The 24,534-nt window shown below is 51.9% G+C and overlaps 3 protein-coding genes across 8 annotated transcripts; 1 reads left to right on the top strand and 2 right to left on the bottom strand.

Moving 5' to 3' along the window:
* Window positions 1-1,160: 1,160 nt before the first annotated feature.
* wu:fi75a02 (uncharacterized) lies at window positions 1,161-5,199 on the bottom strand. Of its 4 annotated transcripts, XM_052050694.1 has the most exons (12): window positions 4,891-5,199; window positions 4,491-4,583; window positions 3,925-4,200; window positions 3,152-3,398; window positions 3,002-3,067; window positions 2,567-2,839; window positions 2,464-2,487; window positions 2,252-2,384; window positions 1,916-2,004; window positions 1,768-1,839; window positions 1,575-1,705; window positions 1,161-1,409 (listed from the first exon to the last, which is right to left on the bottom strand). In XM_052050694.1, exons 2-12 carry the CDS (start codon window positions 4,576-4,578, stop codon window positions 1,249-1,251), a joined length of 1,560 nt encoding a protein of 519 aa, XP_051906654.1. In that variant the 5' UTR covers window positions 4,579-4,583; window positions 4,891-5,199; the 3' UTR covers window positions 1,161-1,248. The 4 variants fall into 4 exon arrangements, with proteins under 4 accessions (XP_051906654.1, XP_051906653.1, XP_051906651.1 ...); XM_052050693.1 differs by having other exon boundaries at window positions 3,002-3,398; window positions 4,896-5,198; XM_052050691.1 differs by having other exon boundaries at window positions 3,002-3,398; window positions 4,491-4,580; window positions 4,891-5,198.
* Window positions 5,200-5,994: 795 nt separating this feature from the next.
* apc (APC regulator of WNT signaling pathway) lies at window positions 5,995-20,798 on the bottom strand. Of its 3 annotated transcripts, none has more exons than XM_052050514.1 (17): window positions 20,560-20,798; window positions 16,479-16,637; window positions 15,562-15,649; window positions 15,225-15,411; window positions 15,043-15,151; window positions 14,816-14,929; window positions 14,679-14,741; window positions 14,551-14,604; window positions 13,782-13,868; window positions 13,538-13,715; window positions 13,263-13,463; window positions 13,084-13,179; window positions 12,147-12,286; window positions 11,970-12,047; window positions 11,774-11,890; window positions 11,474-11,688; window positions 5,995-11,408 (listed from the first exon to the last, which is right to left on the bottom strand). In XM_052050514.1, the coding sequence occupies exons 2-17, from the start codon at window positions 16,614-16,616 to the stop codon at window positions 6,740-6,742; spliced, it is 6,534 nt and encodes a 2,177-aa protein (XP_051906474.1). In that variant the 5' UTR covers window positions 16,617-16,637; window positions 20,560-20,798; the 3' UTR covers window positions 5,995-6,739. The 3 variants fall into 3 exon arrangements, with proteins under 3 accessions (XP_051906474.1, XP_051906475.1, XP_051906476.1); XM_052050515.1 differs by lacking the exon at window positions 20,560-20,798 and adding an exon at window positions 18,894-20,542; XM_052050516.1 differs by lacking the exons at window positions 16,479-16,637; window positions 20,560-20,798 and adding an exon at window positions 16,070-16,441.
* Window positions 20,799-20,922: 124 nt separating this feature from the next.
* On the top strand, window positions 20,923-24,278 carry fktn (fukutin). The gene is made up of 10 exons (XM_052050758.1): window positions 20,923-21,421; window positions 21,690-21,749; window positions 21,978-22,178; window positions 22,250-22,396; window positions 22,779-22,909; window positions 22,987-23,119; window positions 23,191-23,320; window positions 23,610-23,743; window positions 23,836-23,960; window positions 24,042-24,278. The coding sequence occupies exons 1-10, from the start codon at window positions 21,320-21,322 to the stop codon at window positions 24,253-24,255; spliced, it is 1,377 nt and encodes a 458-aa protein (XP_051906718.1). The 5' UTR covers window positions 20,923-21,319; the 3' UTR covers window positions 24,256-24,278.
* Window positions 24,279-24,534: the final 256 nt, after the last annotated feature.

A 24,534-nucleotide genomic window follows, 5' to 3' on the forward strand; every position in this document is an offset into this window, starting at 1 on the left:
CATTAACTATATTATTATATAGCATTTATAATATTTAATATGTATTTATGTGAAGAGCCCACGTCAATCATTTCTCACAATAAATAGGGAACAGATAAAAATAAATGTGCGAAACAGCCAGTTTACTTTTTCCAATGATCACTCCAACAATTCTAGGAAACCACAACGTCAGATCACTGGTGAACTTTTATTTGAAGAGGCCTGCCATTGAGTCATGTGGTTCTCGGGTAACCACGTCTGTGGCCTCCGATATAGATTTATTGCAGATTATTTTGCACAACAGCGAGCAGAAACACACACGCGCGCGTGCACGCACGAACACTTGACAGTCACAAGAGGCGGTCACAAGTTGACGCTCAACATCAGATTGTGCGCGCGCGTTTGCGGATCTCGCGCTGATCTCGTGGTTGGTGACGCCGTCGGCGTGACGTCGGTTAGCATGAGCAGAAGTCGTTCGGAAATGTCCAAAGGATTTAAAGACAGTTGTAACGACCCACAGTGCACGTCTGTGGTCGGAGTTTCGGCTGCTGGTTCATTCGGCTAACATCGGAATGCAGTCATGAAGGGACGGGGAACATTTTAAACGGGTTTACGGAAAGTTTATCTGCTAACTCGCGTGTTGAAAGGAGGCGGTTTGGCACTCACGCGCGCGGTCATGGAGAATCAAAGTGCTCACGGTCATCTGGAGACTTTGATGTAGGAATTTTGTTTGGACTTGTCTTTTTTGTTTGTATCTGGGAGGACTTCAAGCGTAGAAATGACGTCATGCCAGACTGCGTTTCTATTGGCTCGCTCAATTTCTTCCTCGACGCCATTTCAGATAACAATTGGTAAAACAGCGCTACCTGCTGTTTAGATGAGGAACAACGCCAACTGAATGCAGTTAAGCCAATCCCCGCGTTTTCATTTTTTTTCCCACACCCTCCATTTGTCGTGGAAAACAAAAAAAATGAATGAAACAATATTGTTGAGTTGGGAAATATTTTAAGGTTTAATCCATCCCCGTGAATGCAGGGTTCGACTGCAGTGTCGACGAGTGACAATTACAGTCCATTGTTTGTCAAAATGAAAATTGACTGTTGCCGAGTCCAATTGTTTGTCTGAATGTGCCCTGACATTTTTTTCTGAATCTGATGGACATACTTGAGATCAACAGCAAATTTCAGACCACTCGAACAAAATGTATTCATTCCAAAAATATACATGTTTCAATCTGTTTTTAACTACATCGGTCAGCAGGAAGGGATGTCACACATCCAAACCCTGACGAGTCAGGAAGTCTTCCAGCGCGCTCAGCCTCTCCACCAGCATCACATCCAAGTCCGACGGTTCGTTGTCGCCGGGCCCTGTGCGGTACTGACGGCGGACTGTGCGTTTCCTTGGCGCCGCCGCGACAGGAAGTCCAACACCTGCAAACAAAATGTATGCCACCGAATGTTCACTGACAAAGACAACGCAAGTGTTTGTCAGTTTACGGAACACATGATGCGTGTGGATTGATTAAAAAAAAATCATAATAATTTGAGTTGAGTTGCATTGAATTTGTGAGCATTGTGGATTTGTGGGCGCGCTACCTTGGGGTCTCTTCCTCTTCCTGGGCTGAGTGAAGTCCGGGAAGAGGAGGAGTCTGCGCCGCCTTTGCTGGCCAATCAGAAGCAAGGCTCCATCCTTCTCCTGAGGCTCTTCAAAGATGGTTTCCAGACTCCTGTGGAGCAAAACATGCTGGCAATTGGAGTCCCCGATGCGATGCTGGCGGTCCCGGTTTACCTGTTGTTGCTGGGACTTTTATAGTTCTTGTTGGTGTAAATCTCCTCCACGCTGAACTCCTTCTTCTTCAACCTCAAAGCACACAAAACGCTCGTTTGACCTTTGCGTCGTCATCGTCGCCCTTTCTCGCGGCGATCTCGCCGCTCACCTTTTGACCTTGGGCAGCCCCATGGGTGTGAGAGGCGTCTCTCGCGGCGGAGCTCGGCGGATTCGGATCTGCGACACGCGCTTGGCTTTCTAAAGACGCAAGGTGGGGCTCGTCAATGCCGCTCGCACATCCTCTCACGCGATCCACTCTCTCTCACTTCTCCCCAACAGCCTCACTTATTGAGACACCCAATTCCAAACACTCACCAAGGTTATTAACGTTAATCAAAACTAATGAAAAAAAGTCATTTTAATTGACGAAATAAAATACAAACTAAATGTTTTTAAAAAAACAAAAATTGAATGTACATTAATAGAAACACACACACACACGCACCTCCTTGGAGCCAGCTGATGTTTGGGTGATCGTGACCTGAGGTGAGGCTACGTTGTCGGAGCACGCAGGAAGAGGCGGGGCTAGGAGGGGCTTCCGAGGACAGTGATTGGATCTTTTCCTTGCCCTTGTATGCCTGCAAATCACACCACATGGCATGAGCCGATGAACGGTTGCAAATGATTGACAGGTCGAAAGAAGATGCTTGAACTGACCTGAGATCAGCTGCTTGGATGTAACTGCCGACAAAAACAAACGAGTCCGTGAGTGAGCACGTCAGTGGCGCTTGCGCTAACGAAGCGGCAACAAGCAACCAACCAGTGATCGATGGTGAGACTGGGCGTGGCCGTCAAGTCCCTCAGTGCCCGCCAGGGATTCCAGCGAGTCCAGACCCCGGAAGCCGCAAGAGTCGCCACGGCCACCATGGACAGACGCAGCATGGGGTTGACATCTAGCCGAGAACCGCGGCTGAAGCGGGACGACAGAGGAGGCGTGAAGTCGGAAAAGCGCCATTGGCAGTGGGAGACGGACGAGGCATGCCATTGGTTGCTCACGGCTCGCAGAAAGTCAAAAGCATCCTGGGCGGAGGAGCTATGAGGACCAAAAAAAAAAAAAGATTTCTTTTTTAACTTTTCATTGAAGTGAATTAGAGAGATTTTCTCAAGTTTTGCAACGGCGCGGTTTGTTCTTTGTCTAACCACTCCAGGCCTTGATAGACGTGAATAAGGGAAACAATCAAGTTGCCATTCCCACCTGTAACCATTCCGCCCAACAGCAAGACTGACGGCCTTCACCGATTGGCCGCCGTCGTCCTGTCTTCTGGGGTCAAATTTGAAGAGTGTGAGGGGCGCGTGGTCAGAAGCTTCGCCTCCCGTTAGGCGGATGGCCATGCGGCCGACGAACCTCGCGCGCTCAACGTCCTCTTTGTCGCCACCTCCGCCGTCTTCTCTTTTCTCTTCTTCTCCTCCTCCTCTGTTGCTCCTTTTCCTCCTCTTGATGCCCCTCCCCTCCAGTCCATTCTTGTGCTCTGATTGGCCGGAGCTGTGCCAAAGAGGCGAGCTGTCTAGAACTGACGATGGCCATGGATGGGAAGAGCTAGCGACATGGAGGCTACAGGAAGAGGAAACCAGGCTGGGGAAAGCATCCAAATCTAAAGAAGAAGAAAACACGCACACAAACACACACAAAATCAGGACACGTTTTTGTTTGGTTCAGGTGTTTTTTTTTATCCCTGCGATGCCATGTAAGCTCTTTACATACCAAACGTGACTATAATTTTGTCAAAAACAGCCTACTAGAAAAACAGCTTAATCACAGAAAGGTGCAGGAAAGCAGAGGGAGTTCTGGACTGTTCCAAAAAGGAACCCAAAATCATCACAGATTGCTGACATTATTTTTTTTTTGCTTCCTACCAGAAGTCTGACAATTTTGTCGGTCAGGAAAAGCCGACTAGAACATCTAAACTTAATCTGGGGTCAATCTGAAGGCCTTGAAAGATGTTGCCTCCCATTGAAGCGTGTGTTGAAGGCAAACCGCTTCATTCTGAAACCACTCCCTCAGTTTAGGAGGGTGTGTACACTTGTGCAACCACATTAGCCGAGTGATTTTTGACCCCCCCCTTGAAAGCGTTTTTGCAAAGTTGGCTTTGTTTGGGGGGCGTGACATTGCCGTGTTACCTTTTTTGTGGTCTGCTTGCGGCGTGACGTGACTCGTGTTCCTCTTGCGGCTCCTCCTCCTTCCAACGCCTGTGCCAGCCGTTCGCTCCAGGGCGTCCACTCGCCGGCCCAACGACACCAGGGCGCCTCGCAGGAGACGCCGCACCTCCATCCTGTGAGCAGCCAGGAGGCGGGGCAACAGCGACGCGCAAGGACAGCTGAGCTGAGGACTAGGATGCTGCTGCTGCTGCTGAGGGTGATGGTGATGATGATGATGATGAACGCCCTGAGGAGCGGCTGCAAAACGAACGGTTCATTTAGCAAATCTATTTTCGCCATTGAAATGACATTCAACGATACAAGACCCCTCAAAAACTCCATCAGTATCTTCACATATATGAATATCGTTCAGTATTAATAATAACAAAATTATTTAAAGGCATTGTGTTATTTTATTTATTTTTTTATGAGTTGCTGACACCACAAAACAATCAATCGAAGTAATTAGGTCTTTAAGGCAGGAGCTGTTTTGTTCCTTGTTACAGTCTCGCAAATGCTGTTGCAAATGTGGGTTTGCGCACACGTACGCGTTTCCGTGGCTGCATAGACATCCTTGTCAGCCAATGGGAGCGCAGGAGCCTGAGGCGTCACTCCCGGAGGGGGGAGGGACAGCATGACTACTGGGGGGCGAAAAGTGACGTTATGATGACGGCATACTTTAAAAACAAAACGTTCAACGTTATACGGCGGAGACTTATCGCGACAGTTGGTTCCCACTAAGCGGCTTCAAGTACCACCGAAGCTAACATGCTTTAAAAGAATGTGGGTAAAAGAAAAACGACGCGAGAAGAGGTGAAAAAAAAACACACACGCTTGTCATTTGTGGAAAAAAAAACACAAAGCGTTGGGCTAATAGCCGGGGTTGGCTGCCAATAGCATTCGACATTGTCAACGTAAAAAGCTTGACTTATTGGAATAAAAACGTACCTTACTCTTTCCTGGCGAATCAGGAAACTTCCCGAATTGTCAATGTCATTTGAAGATGGTCGTGGGAGGCAAAGCGTCAAATGGGAAAATGATTTTTTTCCAGAAGACTCGGCCACTACGGCAAAGCGGCGTTAAGCTCTTCCCAAACAAAGAGAACTTCCGCTACGCCTTGAAAAATAAAATATTTACCAAATTAAATGCTACGACAAAAAGTAACACTACAAACACAATTAGAATGAACCTATACTGTTGAACAAAAGCAGATCTTTGTTATGAAACTATCAAATATTGGTCATAATTACAATTCAAGATTTTGTTTTGTTTCAGGAAGGAAGCGTACGTTTCCAAATGTCGGGCGGATATCTGCACATGCGCAGATTACACCAGTGTTTCTGCAAAAATTCAACATACCTTTACACTGCTTTTCTGTAGTCCTCGTACGTGCGACGACGCGATCCAAATGGTTTTATTTTTAATACTGTCGATATGAGTCAACGGTTCCGCATGCGTTTATAATACATAATTATTAATGCCAACACAATATATGTACATATACAGTATATATAGAACATTACATATACATCGTGGCGTTGATACGAATCTTCATTTGTCAAAATCTGGGAAATCACGTCCGTACGTGTGTGTCCGTGCGTGTGCCTTGTTTATGGATAGGTAAAAGAAAAAAATTAATCGAGTGTTGGAAATGTCTTGCTATTTTTGATCATGGAACAAACCCAATTGAAACTTGGGGTTTTGAGAAGTGTGATGATTCCGCACAACGCCGGCGATATTATTTATATATTAAACAAACAAGCAAACAAAAAAAAAATCCCCAAAATTTCACACTTCTCTCCCATATCGGGAAATGGAAAGTGAATGTGCTGTAACACTTCATGACTGCCAGTCAAAATCTTTTTTTTTCCAAATAAAAAAGGCATTAAATATTTAGGTTCAAGAAGGGAGCTCGACTTCTCAGTTCACACCAGATTTCCGTTCCAATGAAGGCCACGTAACCTCAATTTGTAAGGCAAGTCTAAACGGGTCGTACTCTTAGTCGATCACTAACCTACCATAACTCGGTACACGGCAGGCAGAACAATCAAATTCTCTTCCACTAGAAAGCATTGTTATCATTTATTCATCCAAGTTAGTCATGGCACATACTAAATCGATTGATGAATAAATTGAGATATGACCATTCCAGTATGGAGGGAACCCCCCAAATTATTAGTGGATTGGAATTTGGCATGTTACGTGTTTGCAGAGGGAAAATGTTTAAGTGTGTTTTTATACACTTTTTTTTGGAGTGGATGCAATGGATCATTTACATTCCATTCATTTCAAATGGAATGCATCTTGGAAATAATTTGACTCGTAGCTTAAGGCACCACAGCAGGTACATTTGTTTGTTGGCATGCCAGCCAACCAAAAGTGGTCCAAAGATGTTATGGGTCCACCCCTTTGTGAAGGGCGACTCGGAATTTGGCGCCCCCAGGATGCACGACAAATGTGTTGAGAGCTAAAATGTTGACTTTTATTCTTGTCTTATGTTGCCAAAAACATTTAAATTAATAAGTTAGGCATTACAGTGTTTGTCAGTGAAAACATCAACAACGTCCACACGAACAGCATCCGCTAAACAGCGTCTTCTTCTTGGGAGTGGGTGGGAGGGGGCGGGATGGGGTGGGGTCTCTCGGGGGGGAGTTGCGGGAGCATGCGGAAATACGAGCTAAGCGCTACACATCGTTAGTGGTAGAAAAAGACAGCCAGCCTGACTGACTGATGGCTGAGTCTGGCCAATAAGGGGGAGAGCGGAGTAGATAGGGGCGGGGCTTAAGTAGAGTGGCTTTCATACGGACGTGACAATATAGGAGCCGCGTTCACCGCCACCGCCTCCTCCTTCGCCGCCCTTGGGCTCCCGCTTTTTGGTGACAGGAGTGGGAATAAGCGAGGGCCGTGTGGGCGTGGCGGGGGCGGGTGCGGCGGAGGCTGCGGGCAGCGCGGCCGAGTCAGGGTTGCCCTTCCTGGGACTGGGCGTGTAGTTGAAGGGGCTGACCCTGGCGGCCACGGTGCCACTACGTTGCTGAAGGCGTTGCTGAGGCGGCGGCGGCGGCTTGTCGTCTAGGCTGTCACAGCTACGGCGTAAGTTCAGGTTGGAGGAAGCGGAAGAGGAGGAGGAAGAGGGGATTTTGGAGGGGGCGGGGCCGGGGATGACGGGCGGCGCGTTGGGTGAGCGGGCTGAGCAAGAGGAAGACGAGCGCGGGTTGTTAACAGGACAATCCTCCAGACGCACCCAGACTTCGTCGGAGTTGTCGGCCCGGCCGGCGCCGTCCGAGGGTTCTCCCACGCCGGCGCTCTTGGCCCGTCGCCACGTTCCCTTGGATCGGAGGCCGGCCTCCTCCTCGCTTCGGCCCTTCTCGCTCGACTCGGACGAGGCCGAGAGAATGGAGGAAGAACTTCCGGTTCGCTTCCAGGTGCCCACTCGGGGCAGCGAGGTGGAATGTTTGCTCTCGCGCTTCCAAGTTCCCGTGCGACTCAAGCGTGACGACGACGTGGAGGCGGCGTCCTGAGGGCGAGACGGGCTCTCCGATTGCGAGCGGACGGCGTCCTGTCTGCGAGAGGTCGCCGCAGATGCGCCGCCGCTGTCGCCCGAGCGACACGTCGCCCCGGTGGACTCCTCCAGCTTCCTCTTGAGCGTAGGACTGGGCGCCTCCTTGATAAAAGTGGACTGACGGACCAGTGCGGGTTTCTCCGCATCTGCTTTCTCCTTCTTTGGGACACTGGCCAGGCCCTTCGCCGCTCCTGCGGCAGGTTTGGCGGCTGCTTTTGGGGCGGCCGGGGAGGCCGTACGCGGTAGCTGTGAGGGTCTCCCTCCTCTCTGAGAGGAACGCGACGGTGTGGAATCCCGTGACGAGTCGCCGCTTCCTGGCGCTTTGGCCGCGGCGGCCGTTCTCGGTTTGCTCCTCCCCCTGGCCGCTAGCTCCGTCCTGGGCTTGCCGGTGATCAGACTCCGGTACACCTTCTTCCCACCCCTCAATGCCTTCAGCTCCTCTTCGTCTTCATCTTTCTTCTTTTTGTCATCCGCAGACGGTTTGACCACCCTCGCGCCTCGTTTGGACTCCCCGCCCTCCTCGGGGGGGTCGCTCACGGGCGGTGGCAGGCGGAACGGCGAACCCACGGATTTGAGGGACAGCACAGAATCGGAGTCCGATGACCCTTGGCGGGACAGCGACGAGGCGGCGGCGGCATTGAGGCTGCTGACGATGGAGTTGGCGCCTTCTTGAATGGCCTTCCAATCAAAGGATTCGGAGTCGGGGGAGGCGGGGCTACGCGGTACTTCCAATGGCTCCTCTTCAGCTCGGATGTCATCCTCCTCTTTGGGCGCAGGAAGCGGCGCGGCGGGAAGAGGCGCGGCGGCGGCAGGGGGCGGCGCGGCAGCGGCGGCGGCGGCACTCTTTCTCTTCTTCTTGGGCATGGCGGAGCTGATGCACTCCTGCAGGAGGTCATCTTCAGAGTCGATGCTGAGGGAGCTGAGCGAGGAGTTCCTGGAGAAGCAGACAGGCGTGTCCTCCACATGGAAGGCTTTGGGCGTGTAGCCGCACAGGCGCGCTTTGGGATGCGCCTGCGCGGAAGGAAGCGCCGCGGACCCGGCGCCGTCGTCGTCCACCTGGCGCGGGGCCGCAAACTCGTTGTTGTTGTTCTCTTGGTCGATGTCGCTCAGCGAACTAAGCGACGAGTTCCTGGAGAAGCAGACAGGCGTGTCCTCGATGGCGAACTTCTGCTTCTCGTCCAAGGCGGGCGGGTTGGCGCCGGTTTTGCTTTGAGGGAAGACGGCCGCCGCCTTTTTGTCCCGCTCGTGCCGCTTCCTGTCTTCATCCCGTTTCCTGTCCTCGTCGCGCTTCCGGTCTTCGACTTTGTCATCGTCGTCGAAGTCAAGTGAGCTCAGCGAGTCGTTGCGCGAGAAGCAGCAGGGCGTGCCCTCGATGGGGGTGTAGTGATGCGGCGAGTCGAAGGCGAAACCCGGCTTGACTTTCGCCGAGGCCGCGCGCTGGGTGGGCTTCACGGGCGACGTCGGCTTCACCGGCGCCGTGGACGAGGGACGTCCGGTGGGTCCTGCGGGCTTCTTGTGTTGCTGGGGGGTAAAAAGGGGCGGGGCTGTAGGAGGAGGGGCTTGGGCCGGCTCACCACCGGCGGACGCTCTGACGGGCTTCCTGGGTTTGGCTTTGGGCATGGCGGCGCTGATGCACTCGGCCAAGATGTCGTCGCCATTCTCCCCCTCTGGAAGTCCGGTGCGGCGTGCTAGCGAGGCGGCGGGCGGCGCGGCGGCAGGCGGCCCGGCGTTGGCCTCCTCATTGGGCGGCGAGTCGATGGTGAGGTCGCTGAGGGATGTCGCGGTAGAAAAGTTGAGCGGCGTTCCCTCCACGCAGTAGACTCGCGGCACCTCCTCGGCGGGCGGCGGCTCCTTCCTCTGCGGGGGGAGGAGCTTGTAGACGGGAAGCTGGCTGGCTTTGCCTTGCTGCGGCTGCTTCTTTGGTTTCCGTGACGACTTGGGCATGGCCATGATGATGCACGCCTCCAGGATCTGCGTGTCGTCGTCGTCGTCGGACTCTTGGAGGCCCCGTTGAGACGCCGCTTCCTCTTTGCGCAGGTCTTGGCCGTCGTCCCGGCCGCCGTCTTGCTTCATGTCGGTCGTGATGAAGGGTTCGTCCAGACTGAGCGCGCTCAGGCTGGAGGCGTAGGAGAAACCGTGCGGCGTGCTCTCCGTCGCAAAGTGCAGAAGGACGTCGGCGCCGCTCTCCTCCGCCTCCTTCTCGGCGGCCTTCTCCTCTTCCTCCCCCTGGGCGGGAGGCGGCGGCAGCGGCGGGGCCTGCGGCGGGGGCGTCTTGGCGCGGCTGGGGGGCATGGTTTGGCCGGGGCTGTCGGGCAGGTCGCTCGGGCTGACGACGCCGCTCGGCATGCCGCTGCACGGCTCGCTGGAGCGCACCGAGCTGGCGATGGAGGAAGTGGAGAAACTATCCAGGGAGCTGACCGACGTGCAACGACTGAACATGAGCGGCGTCTCCTGAGCGTAGGGCTGCTCCGGCGGGCTCTTCGGGGTGCGGGCCCCCGACGTGGCCTGAGGGTGGTGGGCGTGAGCGTGGTGGTGGGCCCGCCGTCCGCGTGCGGCGGGGGCGCCGGCGAGGGCCGTCTGACTCTCCACTTCTTTGTGCTGCCGGCGCCGTTGCTGCTGCCGCTGCTGTTGCTGCCGCTCCTCGTCGCCGGGCCCTCGTCTCTTCCTCGCCGCAACGTCGGCATCCTCCTCCTCTTCCTCTGGCGACAACGAGGACAGGGAGCTTCCTCCGGAGAAGCAGATGGGCGTGTCCTCCACGCAGTAGGTCTGCGTCGACTCCTGGTGACCCTTGGGCGGCAGGTGAGGCGGTTGCGGCTTACCAGCAGAAGACGCCGGGGCCGGCGACCGGGCGCTATCCGGCGCGTCTTCGACCTTGAAGAGGGGCTTGCGTGAAACGTCGCCGTATTTTAAGCTGTAATCGATGGGCTGCTCTGGCGCGTGGTCGCCGCCGTAGTTGGATGCCGCCGCCGCGATGTAATGCGAGGCCGGCGCCTGCGGCACTCGACCGTTGGTCGCGGCGCAGGCGGCGCCGTCGCTCCGCATCCTCGGACCGTCGTCGTCGTCGGTCTCGATTCGACTGCGGTGGCTCGGACTCTGTCTCCCGGAATTCAGCTGCTCGTCCGAGTACTTGAGGCTGTAGTTGATGGGCGTGTCCACCTCCGTGCCGTCATCGTCCGCCATGTGGTTGACGCTGCGTATCTTGTGAGCCAGGTCGGCCGGGTACTTCCTGTAGACGCAGCACCTGTTGGCGCCGCTGTCATCCGAGGAGTAGAGCGGTTCCGACGACGGCTTGGTTTTCCCGCGGTTGCCGTAGCCGTCGGCGCTGGTGACGCTGTTGAGGCTGTCGCTGGACGCCCGCACGTTAGCGGCGAAGACGGGCCGCGCGTACGCCGCGTCGTCCGCGCTTCGCTTTGAGCCGTCTGCGTTTTTGGGACTGGACAGGACCGGCGTGTTGGCGTACGAGCGCGCGGCATTCGGCGCTCCGCCCCCGCCGCAGCCCCGCCCCTTCCTGTGCGCCGCCTTGGGGCTGAGGTTGTCGATGTTATCGAAAGTCTCGGACAGCTGCTGGGCGTCCAGCTCCTTGAACAGCGCCTTCTGCTTGCGGGCGTGCAGCGAGGGCGCGCCGGCGCCCGGCGAAACCACGCTGGCGTCCTTGTAGCGAGCCGGCCGGTTGGCCATCAGGTTGCGCAGGGCGGCGGCGCTGCCCATGGCGATCATTTTGTGGCGGGAATGGATGAGATTCCGCAGCATTCCCACGGCGCCGAGCTCCCACAGGGCCTCCTGATCCTTGGCGTCGCGTGCCGAAAGGTTCCAGAGGGTTCCGCAGGCGTTTGACACGATGGTCAGGCTGTGCGACTTGAGATGCTGCAGCAGCGTGGGCAGGCAGCCGTGCTCCCGCAGGACGTGCCTGCAAACGAGACGCGCCAGTGGTCAAGCCCGTGTGGGCGCGGCCGGGCGGAGGAGCCGGCTCACCTATACGGCTCGTTGGTGGCGATGAGGCTCGAGACGTTCCTCAGGATGCCGCCTCCGCTCTCGATGATGGCCAAGGTGTTGGTGTGGCTGCGGTGCGTCAGCGTTCCCACCAGGAAGGCCAGCGCGCCGTCCACCGAGCAGATGTCGGCCTTGTTCTCCGTGCAGTGCGCCGACAGGTTCCACAGCGCGCTCAGTACCGATTTCAGCGTGGACTCCTGCCCGAGTGGGTACACCGAGACGGTCCCATTTCAAGGCGTTTGGCACGCCCCCGCCATTCCTTTCGCCATTCCCGCAACTCACCTTCTGGACGTCCAAGGCACAGCCCATGAGCGCCCGCACGCTGCCCACCTCCCGCAGCGTCTTCTTGCTGTTGACGTCCGCTCTCCACGACAAGTTCCTCAGCACGCTCGCGATCACCTGACGGATGATTGACATGTGGGCCTGCGACAAAGAACGCTCGTTGCCACCCGGCGACGAGACAAGAGGTCGGTCGCACCTGTTGCAAGTCTTCACTCTCAGACTTGAGCTGTGTGACCATAGCGCGCATGCAGCCCTTCATGGAGCACAGGGTGGCCTGAGGAGCACAAAAGGCAAGCGGAAGAAACTCTCACATACAAGACGAAAGCTACCGACGCGGAGCGGTGGCGTCTACGCTTGGTGACCGCCGGCCAACCTTGTTGGCCACGTCTCCGAACGTCAGGTTGGTGAGCGCCATGCCGGCGTAGCGGCGCAGCGTGTTGCTGTAGTGGTCGCCGCTCAGGCCCAACATCTCGCAGTCCACCTGCAGCAGCTCCGCCACCGCCTGCAGACCACCTGAGCGCAGGGGGACACGGAGTTCGGAAAACAATGTTGAGAACCATTGGTTTAAACTAGGAATGCAGGCAACATAATGATCACAAATGTGATCACGTTTAGAGGATGTAAATGACCGTTTTGGCCCGAATATAAGACACGACCCCCTCTTTTTGAACACCAAATTAATTTTTATACAAAAAAAATTACAGTACATCAAAAAAAGATTCAAATAGTATATTTGAGAGAAAAGCATGTTATTTTGCCTCATTCAAATCTTAATATCTGAACATTTAAATATGTAAACTAAAGTGCAATCACATTCGTAAATGAATGGCTTCTGGTTTTTCAAATGTAAATGACATCATAACTTCTCAGCTGCCGGTTAACCTGGCCGATCTTCGATTGTCGCTACGCTTTCCCATTTTCTGTTATCTCTTCTATTATTTTCATCTCTTTTCTTCCTTACCGCTATTTTCTACTTTTCTTCTTCGTGCTACCGCTATTTTTATTTTTATTCTTTGTGACGGGTTCGCTTTGGCCTGGGGAGTCAAGTTCAGCATTCGCTTCAATGCTATCTGGCGCCATCTAGCGTCGTGAATGTGTATAATGTCTAGATCCCGAATACAAGACATCCTCCACTTTTTCAGTCTTATTTCAATACAAAAAACACTGTCTTATATTCGGGCCAATAAGGTATACGTCTTTTTAAATAAAGACGTATTGTACACTTGGACAACACCCCGGGAAATAAAAATATCTTTTCCGTCTCTTCGCAATGCATCATGGGATACTCTGATGCCTTTCTGGTAGCTCACCAAGCTCGTTCATGGCGTGCCGATGTTCCTCGTCGAAGGAAAGTTTCATGAGGACGCAGACGGCGGGACAGATCTGGTGGTCAACGGGCGAGGGCACTGCCGCACGAACGGACGCGCACGTCAAGAAAGACAAGCGAGACGAGCTCTCGTGGCTGCCGGCGGCGACCGCTCTCACTCACTGGGGTTGTCCTCTTGCTCCAGACCCCTCTCGTGGTTTTCCTGCCAGCTCCAGCAGGCCTCGCAGTAATGCCGCACCTGCTCCAGCAGGTGGAGCACGCGGATCTCCCGCCGCCCCCGCTTGTCGTCGGGCTGACTGTGTACGATGTTGTGCAGTGCGGCCGAGGCGCGGGCGCGGGCCTCCTTGCTGCCGCGGGAGTTACCTAGGCAACAAAAGGAGGACGTGAGTGGAAGGGCCCAGGCGGCAGGTGAGGAGCTCCCTCCCGGCAGCCGCTACCTAGCAACAGTGAGTCCTTGTCATTGCCGTGCAGCAACTGGATGAGCAACGGCAGGCAGCCCGACTGGCGCATGGCGATGCACGAGTCCTGCGAGCTGGACATGGCAAGCAGCGTGCGGGACATGTCGTCCTTGTCGTGTGTCCCCAGCATGGACAGAAGGCTGTACACCATCTCCACCTGCAGGGGGACATGCGCCATCAGCGTCGGATCGAGGTCCGCCGGCACGGCCGGGCGGGAGCTTACCTTTGTTCCAAGGTGGCTGGTGATTCGCCGAGGCACAGGGTAGGCCGTCTCATTGGCCGGCTCGTGTTCCAATCGAGCGGCTGCGTTCTGCAGACCAATGAGGAACGTTGGATTTTACCGTTCGCCCTTTCCACGTTGAATTCCCAATTGAAAAAGTGACAGACTTTGATTTTGAATCCAAAACAAAAACTTTTAGCTGATTAGCCCATCGGTAACATTTGGACTGATTTGACAGGACCCACAAAATACTCTGTCACAATATATTCATTTAAAAGAGTTTTCACCCCCCACACCAAAAACATTGTCTCCAGTTCCAAACTGCTCACCCCTCCCCTCTCTGCTCAGCTGAGAAGGCAGGGGAAGAAAAAAAAAATCTGTTGGCCTCTCACTAATTTTAAAGAGGCGGCTCATTTATCAATCGCTGCAAGCAGCCAATCAGAGTGTGCCCTGCTTAGAAGTCCCCTCCAAAAAGAAAAGAGCTCATTACCGGTGATTGAGAGTTTCGGTATTTGATGCCGTGTCTTTTGAAAACCACAGTAATCAACCCATGCCTATTCAAGTGCCGAAACTTGTCTGACCTCCGACGTGTTGGCGTTTCTCCCCCTCCGAATTCACACGACAGGACTCTCCGCCTAATATTTATCTTCTGCTTAAACCGTGCTGATCTAAACTCCAAAGCGTTTTGACACCACCACCTTCTGGGATCCGTCTATCATTACAACATGAATTTCACAATGAATCAAATCCCCCGGTCTTCTTTTCAACTGACCTGAGACACCCCCAGACTGCCGCCGCTCTCATTGGAGCCTTGAGAAGCTTCCATCTGCACAGACGAGCACCAAAGCGGATGAGCAAGCTTCACGCCTCCTTCAACACACAACCTCAGCGAAAGGGTACCTGCAGTCGAGCTCCCAGCTTGACAATGTCTCTCTCGATTTGGTGGATACGAGCCGTGCGAGCCTGCAAACGGGCGCGCATTTAGAGCCGAACGCACACAAAAAGGAGCTCGCGCGCGTGCGCCGGTGACGGCTGACCTCGGCTCGCTTCTCCATCTCCTGACGGGAGCCCAGCTGTTCCTCCATGGCGGCGTGGATCTGGCGAGCTTCAAACTCCAGCTGACGACGACTCATGTCTGTCTGCAGTGTGAACTGAAAACATGCACACAAGTCTATTTATACAGCGTATGTGAACGTCTCGCTGTAAATGCAAAATTGACATTGTATTATTTTTTTCCTGATACAAAATGAAACGCGGCACTTACATTTTCGCTGAGAGGCAGACTGTCGATCCTCTTGGTCAGGTTGAGAAGTTGAGCGTAGTACCAGCCTTTCTCTTTCTCCTCCTTCTCCAGCTCAGCCAATAGGAGGGCTCTGTCGACAGACACAGCCAATCAGAGAGCAGAGAACGTTTTGGTATAGGAGGCTTTCACAGAGTGCTCCCTACCTCTCCTTCTCCAGATCCTCCAGGCACCGCGCGTGGCCATCTCTGGACACAGACGGCGGCTCCCTCCGCGATGCCGACATGCCCGAACCGGCGGAACCTCCGCCAGATGAGGCGGAGCTGGATGAAGAGGAAGGTGGCACCGGAGGCCTCGGCCGGCCTTTAAATCCGGCAGGGTCCAGGCTCATCTCTGTGTAAAAGCGAGTTGACAAAAAAAAAAAAAAAGTAGCCGCTTTCAATTTCTCGGCTCATTTCCAGAAAAAAATAAAATAAAAAAACAGCACGTGACTTCAAATTGACCGCGCAGAAAATGCGCAAAACCAGCGGAGGCGCCGTTTACCTTTCAGTCTGACGATGAGCTCCAGCTGAGAGCCTGACGCCTCCTCGGCGTCTTCATCTATGGTGCCCTGAAGCTGCTTCAGCACTTCCTGGTTCGGAGGAAGAGAAAGGTGACTTCCTGTGCGAGAGTCAAGTGAGCGTGGTCTCAACTGCCGCAAGACTAAAGGTTTGCGTCTGTGAACTTTAGCGGCACCCGAAGGACACGCGTGACATTCAGAATGAACATGGACACTCACTCACTATTTTTTTTTTTTTTTTGCCAAATATTGGAATGGCCCCCACCCCCTTAAAAAAAATGCGGTATGCCCACCAGGGGGCAGCAGACTGCGACATGTATTCGCATGACAGAAGGAACAAAAGAACGCATAGAAAAGTCGTGTTTGCTGGGGAAAAAAATCAGCTGACTCCTTACAGTGATGACAACCGCCGTCTGACACACAGCCATCCAGCGCAATAATTCTCACGAAAAATCAATGTGTGTTGTACAATAATAAAACGATGCGACTCACCACAATCAAGCGACAGCGTTCATAAAGCGCCATGGTGTCGAGTAGCAGCGACAACAACAACAATACAGGGGTGACGCCACACGTGAAGGCAGCGCCGCCCAGCAGGCAGGAAACAGGACGCGGAGACATTATGTGCAAGTGTGTGTGTGTGTGTGTGTGTGTATCCGGGCAGGAAGCAGGAAAAAGCACCAGGAAGTAACAGGACAAAAGGAGCGTGTGCAAAAGTGGGACAATTAAAGGTCACGAAGAAGGTGTGATGGATTTTGAAAGATTGGTTTAAGCAGCGGTGCAAGGATGAAACGACAACTGAGACAGTCGGTGGCAATGAAGGGTTTTTTTTTCTATTTAAGAAGGATGATGGGCTGAAACTCTGCTAAGTCAAAGTAGCCCCGCCCCCCACCACGCGCACCTTCATGTTGGACGCCTCGGTCTCCAGTTTGGTGAGGTGGTTGGAGTTGTCCTGCAGCTCCTGTCGCAGGTTGGAGTTCTCCATCTTCAGCACCTCCACCTGCCTCAGCAGTTGGTCGTACGACGCCCCCGCCGACATCTTGTCCCGCTGGCCTCTGACCTGACACGGCCGCATGCATGCGTGCAAATAACGACGGCATCAACAAAAAAACGTGTCAAGGTCAGCGACGTGGTCACTGTGCGAAGCCTGTCATCAAAGCGTTGCTGTGACCTCTTACACACATCAATGGACAATTCTGTCGGCATGCAACGGCGACCGTCGATGTTCCCCGGGGGAAGTGCGGCATTGATATACAACTATGGACTGGACTGGTCTACAAACACGGACACCCTGATTAGGAAAGGACAGAGCCGACTCTTCCTACTCAGGAAACTGAGGTCTTTTGGTGTTCAGGGGTCACTCCTTAAGACGTTCTATAACTCGGTGGTGGCCTCGGCCATCCATTATGGCATTGTCTGCTGGTCAGGCAGCATCTCAGTCCGGGACAGAAAAAGACTGGAGTGACTGGTCAGGAAGGCCAGTTCTGTCCTGGGTTGCTCCCTTGACACTCTGGAGGAGGTGGGCAACAGACGGATGCTAACTAAGCTAAAAGCTATGATGGCCAGTCCCTCCCACCCCCTCCAGCCCGCCCTGACAGCACTTGGTAGCTCCTTCAGCCAGAGACTGTTACACCCGCGCTGCAAGAAGGAGAGATACCGACGCTCGTTCCTACCGACTGCTGTCAGGCGGATGAATAAAAAATAACAATCATAATAATAATAATAAATAATGATGTGAAGGAAAATTGTAAATAGTACTGCGATTTATCCATTTTGTGATCATATTGCATTTAATTGAAAGATGTTTGTTGTTTTTTTTCTCTTTCTTCTTTCTAAATACATTCTTGGGCTGTAAATTGCCCCAGTGTGGGACGGATAAAGGATATCTTATCTTATCTTATGTGCGATATTAGCAAAACATATGCGAACCACTTCATGTTTCTTGCTCAAATTTGTACCAAAATTGTCTTCAATCTGAATGATGTTGACACACATGATTTGCTGTTTTTGAAAATAAACAGAATAACAGTTCAACTATTACTCTTAACATCTGATTTCCAAAAACACACGCACACACAAAAATAAAGTGCAACGCATCCATCAAGTGTGGCAAAAGACCCCTCGTCCGTGTCGGCCTCACGGCTGACGTATGTGAGGCAATTCCAAGGACGTTCTTAACCAAATAATTTCAAGGCTTTTGCGTGCAACCGTAGCTGACGCCTTATGAAGTGAAACATTTGATTTTATCTTACTTTGGCCAGTGAATGTTCATTTTGTCCGCCGTCGCTATGGGTTGCGACGCGTGTCGCCTTTCAATGATGTGTCGGTCGGATGAGCGTCACCCGAGCATGTGACTGACAACACCCACATGTAGAAGAGGGCTGGGTTGAATTTGAAACAAATCCGAATTGACGCGAAATAAATTAACGTTTTAAAAATCGGATATATTACATCGGGAGGGGGGGGGGGGTGTAAATAGATCGGAATTGTGAACGTCTTCCGTCTGTGTGGAAGTATTATACTGCCACCTGGTGGTCACGTCATGTACACCAGAAGGACCCGCAAACGAAATCTGGACGTGTAATTCTCTGCATTCTTTCGAATTTTGTGATTACGAGACATTGCTTGAAAACTGAAATGTTAACTATTTCCTACACCGTTGTCTTAAGAGAGACATTGGAATGGGAAATGAATGTTTTGAGTTGCAGGCAAGATCACGGAATGTAGCTATTGACAGACAGGATGATGTGACTTCAAACCGATTGGATTGCAGTTGCCTTGAAAAAAATTACGGGCATTGTATTATTTTATGTCAAATGTTTTGTCAAGCACTTTGTTACATCGGCAGCTGTTGTTAAAGCGCAATGTGAATAAAGATGGATCCGTTTCAGGTTTGGACTCTCTGCAACACGCATCCACCCATCACATACGCGGTTATAGGAGGCAAGGCAAGAAGATCCTTCATCTCCTCCCCTTCGTCATCCTCCATTAGTGGTCGGCCATTTTCTCGGCCTACATCTTAATCCCACCCCCACCCCCCCACCCCGATGGTCCCCTTCGTGGTGGCTTATTGAGGCTCGCAACACCGACAGAGAGAAGAAGCAGAACGGAGACAATGACAGGAGGTTGCCTCGCCACCCCCCACTGCCGCCGCCACCCCCCTCCTTCACTATCCGCCCACCCTGCCTTCCTGCAATCACCAACCCCCTTCGCGCTTCCTCCCGGCGAGCTCGCCCAAGAACAAAGAGCCAAGGAGCGGACGCCGGGCACTGGAATGCGAGCAGAAGGCGAATAAAGAGAGAAAATGGCAGCTCACCCCATCGCTGTTGCCTCCATCAGCTCCTCCGCCGTGTCTGACACAAGCATCAGCTGGGCCGAGCGCCGGCCAATCAGGAGCGACGCTTGCCGGGGAGGTGGGAGGGGCATTACCCCTAGCCCACCCCGCCCGCTGCTTCTCCCGGCACGCTGTGCCTGAGATGCAGCCAGCACACTGACGGGGTTACCACGTTATGTGCGTGTGGATGTCACAGTCAAGTGACAAGTCAGTTTTCGTAAAAATGGATTACAGGGGACCTTGGCTATTGGCGGGGGGCTTACGCACCAGGGTGGCCCGTAAATGTCAAAAGCCTGCGTATAACTGACTCCCATTACAACGGCATTGGGGGTGGGGGGGCATTGATTTCATCAACGCATGGCAAGCATTGTGACGATGTAACAAAACAGTAATAATTTTAATGCATCAAGGCGGACAACTGACTTGCTAAAGAGGGCATGAACTTGATTCATAAGAGACTAACAAACGCCATGACAGACACTTTTACCTTTCACTGTCTGAAGACTTATCGGCATATGACCACGGATTGTTGAAGTCCAGCTAAGTGTGCGTAATATCTGTAATCGTTTGTTAGGGTTCATTTCGAAATATATTGTCGCATAAAACAGTCAGTTGCACTGAGGAGTTTGGTGACCACTGGCTAAAGCCTGGATTACACGTTACATTGCATAATGTAGTGTTCTATTGTGTTTTCATGTTTTATTGTACTAGGGCTGCAAACTAAAAATTATTTTGATGATCGATTATTCTGTTTATGATTTTGGCACAAATTACTGGAGATTAAATTGTGGGTTTGGTTCGTAACATGTCAAGAAAAGGCTAAATAGGTATTCGAGGATAATTGCAGATATTTGCAAAATGTCTTGTTTTGATTCAACACAAAAGATAATCAATCCGTTGGTTTTCATGACGGATGACAGAAGCCGCAGAATATTTATTGCTGAAAGGGTGGAATTCACGGGGTTTGGAAATGTTTTGGTGAAACACGGTCACTAAACGATTCATGAATTAAGAACAATAGTTATCGATGAATCAGATAAATGATTGTCGTTTCACCAATTAATCATTGTAGAATATCATGTATCGATTTGTGCATTGTATCTTATCTTATAATGTGTTGGTTGTATGGTATCATATCTTTGTGTGTTGCATTGCATGATATGTTGGTGGCTTCCCAACAGCGACTGGAAAAAAAAAGTTTAGTGCCGCTATTTGAAACAGAAAACAAACATGCCAAATAAGCAATTTGCCTTTCCTAAAATATTTGACAGTAAGAAACACTGATTAGACATTCACTGTGGGACTCGGATGAGAACCATTTCGTATTAATAACAATACGATGACAGCAACTCTTTATCTTAAAAGAATTTGTCAATATTTTCACACCGTCTACGTATTGTCGTACAGTAACAACAACAGCATGAGCATCAGAAGCATTTAGCAGACAGGCTGCCAACTACTGCTAACGACGAGCAGCAAGTGGAGCACCAGAATGCAGAAACACACGTTTAGTCTCTCAAACGTGCACGTCGCTAGAAGAGTGTGACGGTGTTTGTTTCATCCGAACGTCTTAGCACACAGCTATGCTAAAGCTTAGCCGATGCTAAGTTAAACTAAGCTAAGCTAAGAGCATGATGCTTCTTCTTACCTTGTGTGTTCCCGAAAAGCATCAAAGTGTCGTTCATCGACGACAACATCAGCGACAGGTGGCCAAAGCGTGGATGGAAAAGCGGCCAAAGCGCCGGCGGCGGCGGAATGTCACGCCGGCATACAAACGCCGCGCTAGTCCAACTTTTCGGTCAACTTTTCACTTTTCAACTCGGACCGTAGGCGGCCCGCCATCTTGTTTCTGAGCGCGTGCGTGTAGGGGTTGTGAGAGTGTCCGCGCACACGCACGATGGATGAGGAGGGGCGGGGTCAAAACGACGTCACGCTCCAAAGTTATCCCCTTGAGATACAATTCTTGATATGCAGCTAAATTAATGTTGATTACTTCGTGGATATTTACCCCATGTCGTACTTCATTTTAATTTGGGATTTGAAAACTTTATATATACTGCATCTCCATCCATTTTCAACACTGCTTATCCTGAACAGGGTCGTGGGAGAGTGCTGGAACATTATATAATACTTTATTTGATTACAACGAATCCATTAAGACATGATTTATTGAAACGAATAAATAGAAAATAACACATATTTCAACTAATCCATTTTCAAAAAGAACTGCTTCATTGGGTACAGTATTTGAATTGAATTTAACAAAAAAAGGAAGAAAGCGGAAGTGACCGATTGTTCATGCGATGAACAAGATGGCGACCGGCTGAATCTCGGCGACGAGTTTTGGAGTTCTGTTGCGGTGCTTGCAGCCGAAGCCGAGCTGGTGTTCCGGCGGACATGCGGCGCAAATGCCTCGCATGAACCGGACGACGCTGCTGTGGCTGTTGGTCGCGAGCAGCCTAATTTTTCTGCTTTTCCAGCTCCGCTACTACCGGAACTACGCAGGCGAGGTCAGACGGCGGAAGCTATGACGTCATTTCAGGGCGACATGCAGTATTATGAGAAAATAGAGGCAACGTTCGCAGTCTTTAACGCAATTTCTACTCTAACTACTACTTTTTAACCATGCGTGGTAATTCAACTAAAGGGTCATTTGAAACCCAGCATGTCTCCATATAAATGTTTTGGATGTGAAACGGCATCACAAAGACAAACTAAGCCAGAATGGGGGCCTACAGGCCCAGGTACTCATGATGTGACAAGTGATGTCTTTTCCAGACTGGGCCGCACATCCTGAGACGCACGCCTGGTCACATGACCGCCAGTGACTTCCAATGGGTGAGTGGAGAATGATGGAGATGACAGACGCTCTGTTCATCACGTGCCCAACTTAAATTCTCACAGCAATAACATTCGTGCGTACAGTAAACCCCTTAGCCTCCACTCTGGTTACTCTCCAGACCACCCCCTCAATAAGTGAATAAGGTGGAAAAATGTGAAAAAGATCCAAGAGGTGTGAAAGCTTTCCCAAAGTGTCATATTGAGTCATGTGAGGTGTTTGCTCAGCAAAGCATAAAGACGTTCCTGCGGTTGTCACGGCGTTTCCAACTGCCGCTGTTCCTGGCCGACCCGACCCTGCTCAGGCTCCTGACACAGGATGCCTTGCTGGAGCGCGAGCGGTCGCTGCGCGAGGCTCACTGCAGCTTCCTGTGCAACGGCCAAGCGGTGGCGTCCTTCGGCCTTCTGGCTAACGCGTGGACCTACAACGTGAGTGCAGCGCCATGCAGCCGCTCCCGCCGGCTCTACCATCTGATTTCCCCGACTTCCTCTCTTGGCAGGCCGCCTTCCGATTGGCCGCCGAGGAGAAAGGCTTTGAGCTGCTGGAGGTGCGAGGGGAAGACCCTCGATTGGCCAGTTTGGACCTCCTGTCAGGGGAGGACATCCCTCTGCATCTCCTGCTCCGCCTCCATGGCTATATCATCCAGGTGGGCGGGACCACACGTTTGCAAACATGGTGTCTACAGCTGCAACAGTTAATTGACAACGAATTTATGAACAAGTCAATGGACAACTATTTTGATAATTTCAGAGAGACCTTGATTCACTTCAAATTGTCCAAATCCTTAGAATTATCATGTCCAAGATGTTCTTTCCAATGATATGTTCTATCCGCCCCACTAGTCCAAACACAGCATTCTAATGAATGAAGCCGCAAAATCCAGCCTTTTTGATCCAGTATGTTGCATTAGCTTTAATGGAGCGTACTTTTTATTTCTACTCAGACAAGTTCAATTAAGCCAATATGTGACTGTGACTGGCTTTCACTGTTGAACTTTTCCACCATTAGAGTACTTTTATGGTTTGTAGGTGGTCTTCCTGTATGAGCGTAGCGGCGACTACTTGTGGCACGGTCCGCTGCGACTCAAAACCAACGCGGACCACGGCTTTGCGCCCTTCGCGCAGATGGACTTCGGGCGCCATGCGGGCGCCTATGACAGGTCATTTCACGGCAGTGGCACCGAGTCCAGTGTGAAGTGAATGACACCTCTTTGCTGCCCCCCCCCCCAACCCACAGGCCCCAGCTGATACTGACGGTCGTGGACGGTCTGGATATCGCCATCCCTCTGAACATCTCCGGCTTCCTAACTCAGCATCGGCACGCTCGCTTCCTAGAGTGTCGTTACCGAGACGCGCGACGGTTTCTGCGGGTATGACCTTTGAACTTTTCATTTGGTCACGTGATGCCAACAATGATGCATGTGTGCTTGTGTGTGCGCAGCTCTACCCTGAAGACTCATCTCCCGAGGCGCTGGATTTTCGTAACAAAGCCAAGTCTTTGCTTCAGGTGGCCGCCAAAACCCTCGCACGTCTGCACGTCCCCTTCTGGATCAGCAGCGGCACCTGCTTGGGTAGAGAAACACAGACTGTTCAGTCACGCTGTGTTGACAGACAATTTGAGAACGTCTCCTCGGAATCGTGAGGTCACCTTAAGACATGGGGGGGGGGGGGGGGATTTTTGCCCTTAGAAGTGTTACCCCTCGAAACATGTTTTTGTATGGGGCTTTCGTTGAAGTTACCCCATGACGTGGGACGGAACTTCAGCAGACTGCTAGTAGCCTTCTAACATGAAGTCCGTTTAACATGCTAACAGTCATGCGCCACAGAATCAGCTAACATTGTAGCTGTGGCCCCCTGCAGGCTGGTTCAGGCAGTGCAGCTTCATTACGTACAGCCGCGACGTGGACATTGGGATTTTCATCAGCGACTATCGCCCTGATATCATTGCGGCCTTCCTGGATGCCGGACTGTCACTCAAACACAAGTTTGGGAAGGTGATCATTTTGTCACCGTTAAGTTGTGTTCATTTGATAAGTTTTATTTTGAAAAGTCTTCATTGTGTGTGGGGGTTCCTTTTGGCGGTCAGGTGGAGGACAGTCTGGAATTGTCCTTTGTGAGGGATGGCGTCAAGCTGGACATCTTCTTCTTCTATGAAGATGGTGACCTGATCTGGAACGGCGGCACGCAGGCCAGGAGCGGCAGGAAGTTCAAGTAGGTGGACGGCGGCCATGTTTGCGATGGCAGTGGGGGCAGCCACATTGGTGACGGCGTTGGTCCTTTTTGGCCTTGTAGGTACATATTCCCTCGCTTCTCGCTGTGCTGGGCCGAGCTGGCGGAGGTCCGAGTTGGAGTCCCGTGCGATACGCTGGATTATGTGGTGGCCAATTACGGTGCGGCATGGGACGTCCCGCAGAGGACATGGGACTGGAAGTCGTCACCCAGCAACGTCCAAGAAAATGGAATGTGGCCTCTCGCGCAGTGGGAGGAGCTTATTCAAGTGTTTTGACACTCAATAAATTGAAAAACAAACACTGTTTTTGCTTTTCTTTGTTGACCTGTAATCATATTTTGAATGACTGTATCATTTGTATCAAACAATGACGCCCAGGACCGGCCTGTAAATAGATTGTTTTTTCTGGAAATTTTACATTTTCCTGAAATTACAGATGGCCACCCCACCGCTGTGTGTTGTGTTTGTAACTTGTGTCATGAATGGATACTAGTCAAATGGAATACAGTCAACTGCTGCTAATTTCAGGTGGGAGGGACTGGGCCGACCCACTAA

This window comes from Hippocampus zosterae, chromosome 18, assembly GCF_025434085.1.
Source record: "Hippocampus zosterae strain Florida chromosome 18, ASM2543408v3, whole genome shotgun sequence".
Lineage (NCBI taxonomy): Eukaryota > Metazoa > Chordata > Actinopteri > Syngnathiformes > Syngnathidae > Hippocampus > Hippocampus zosterae.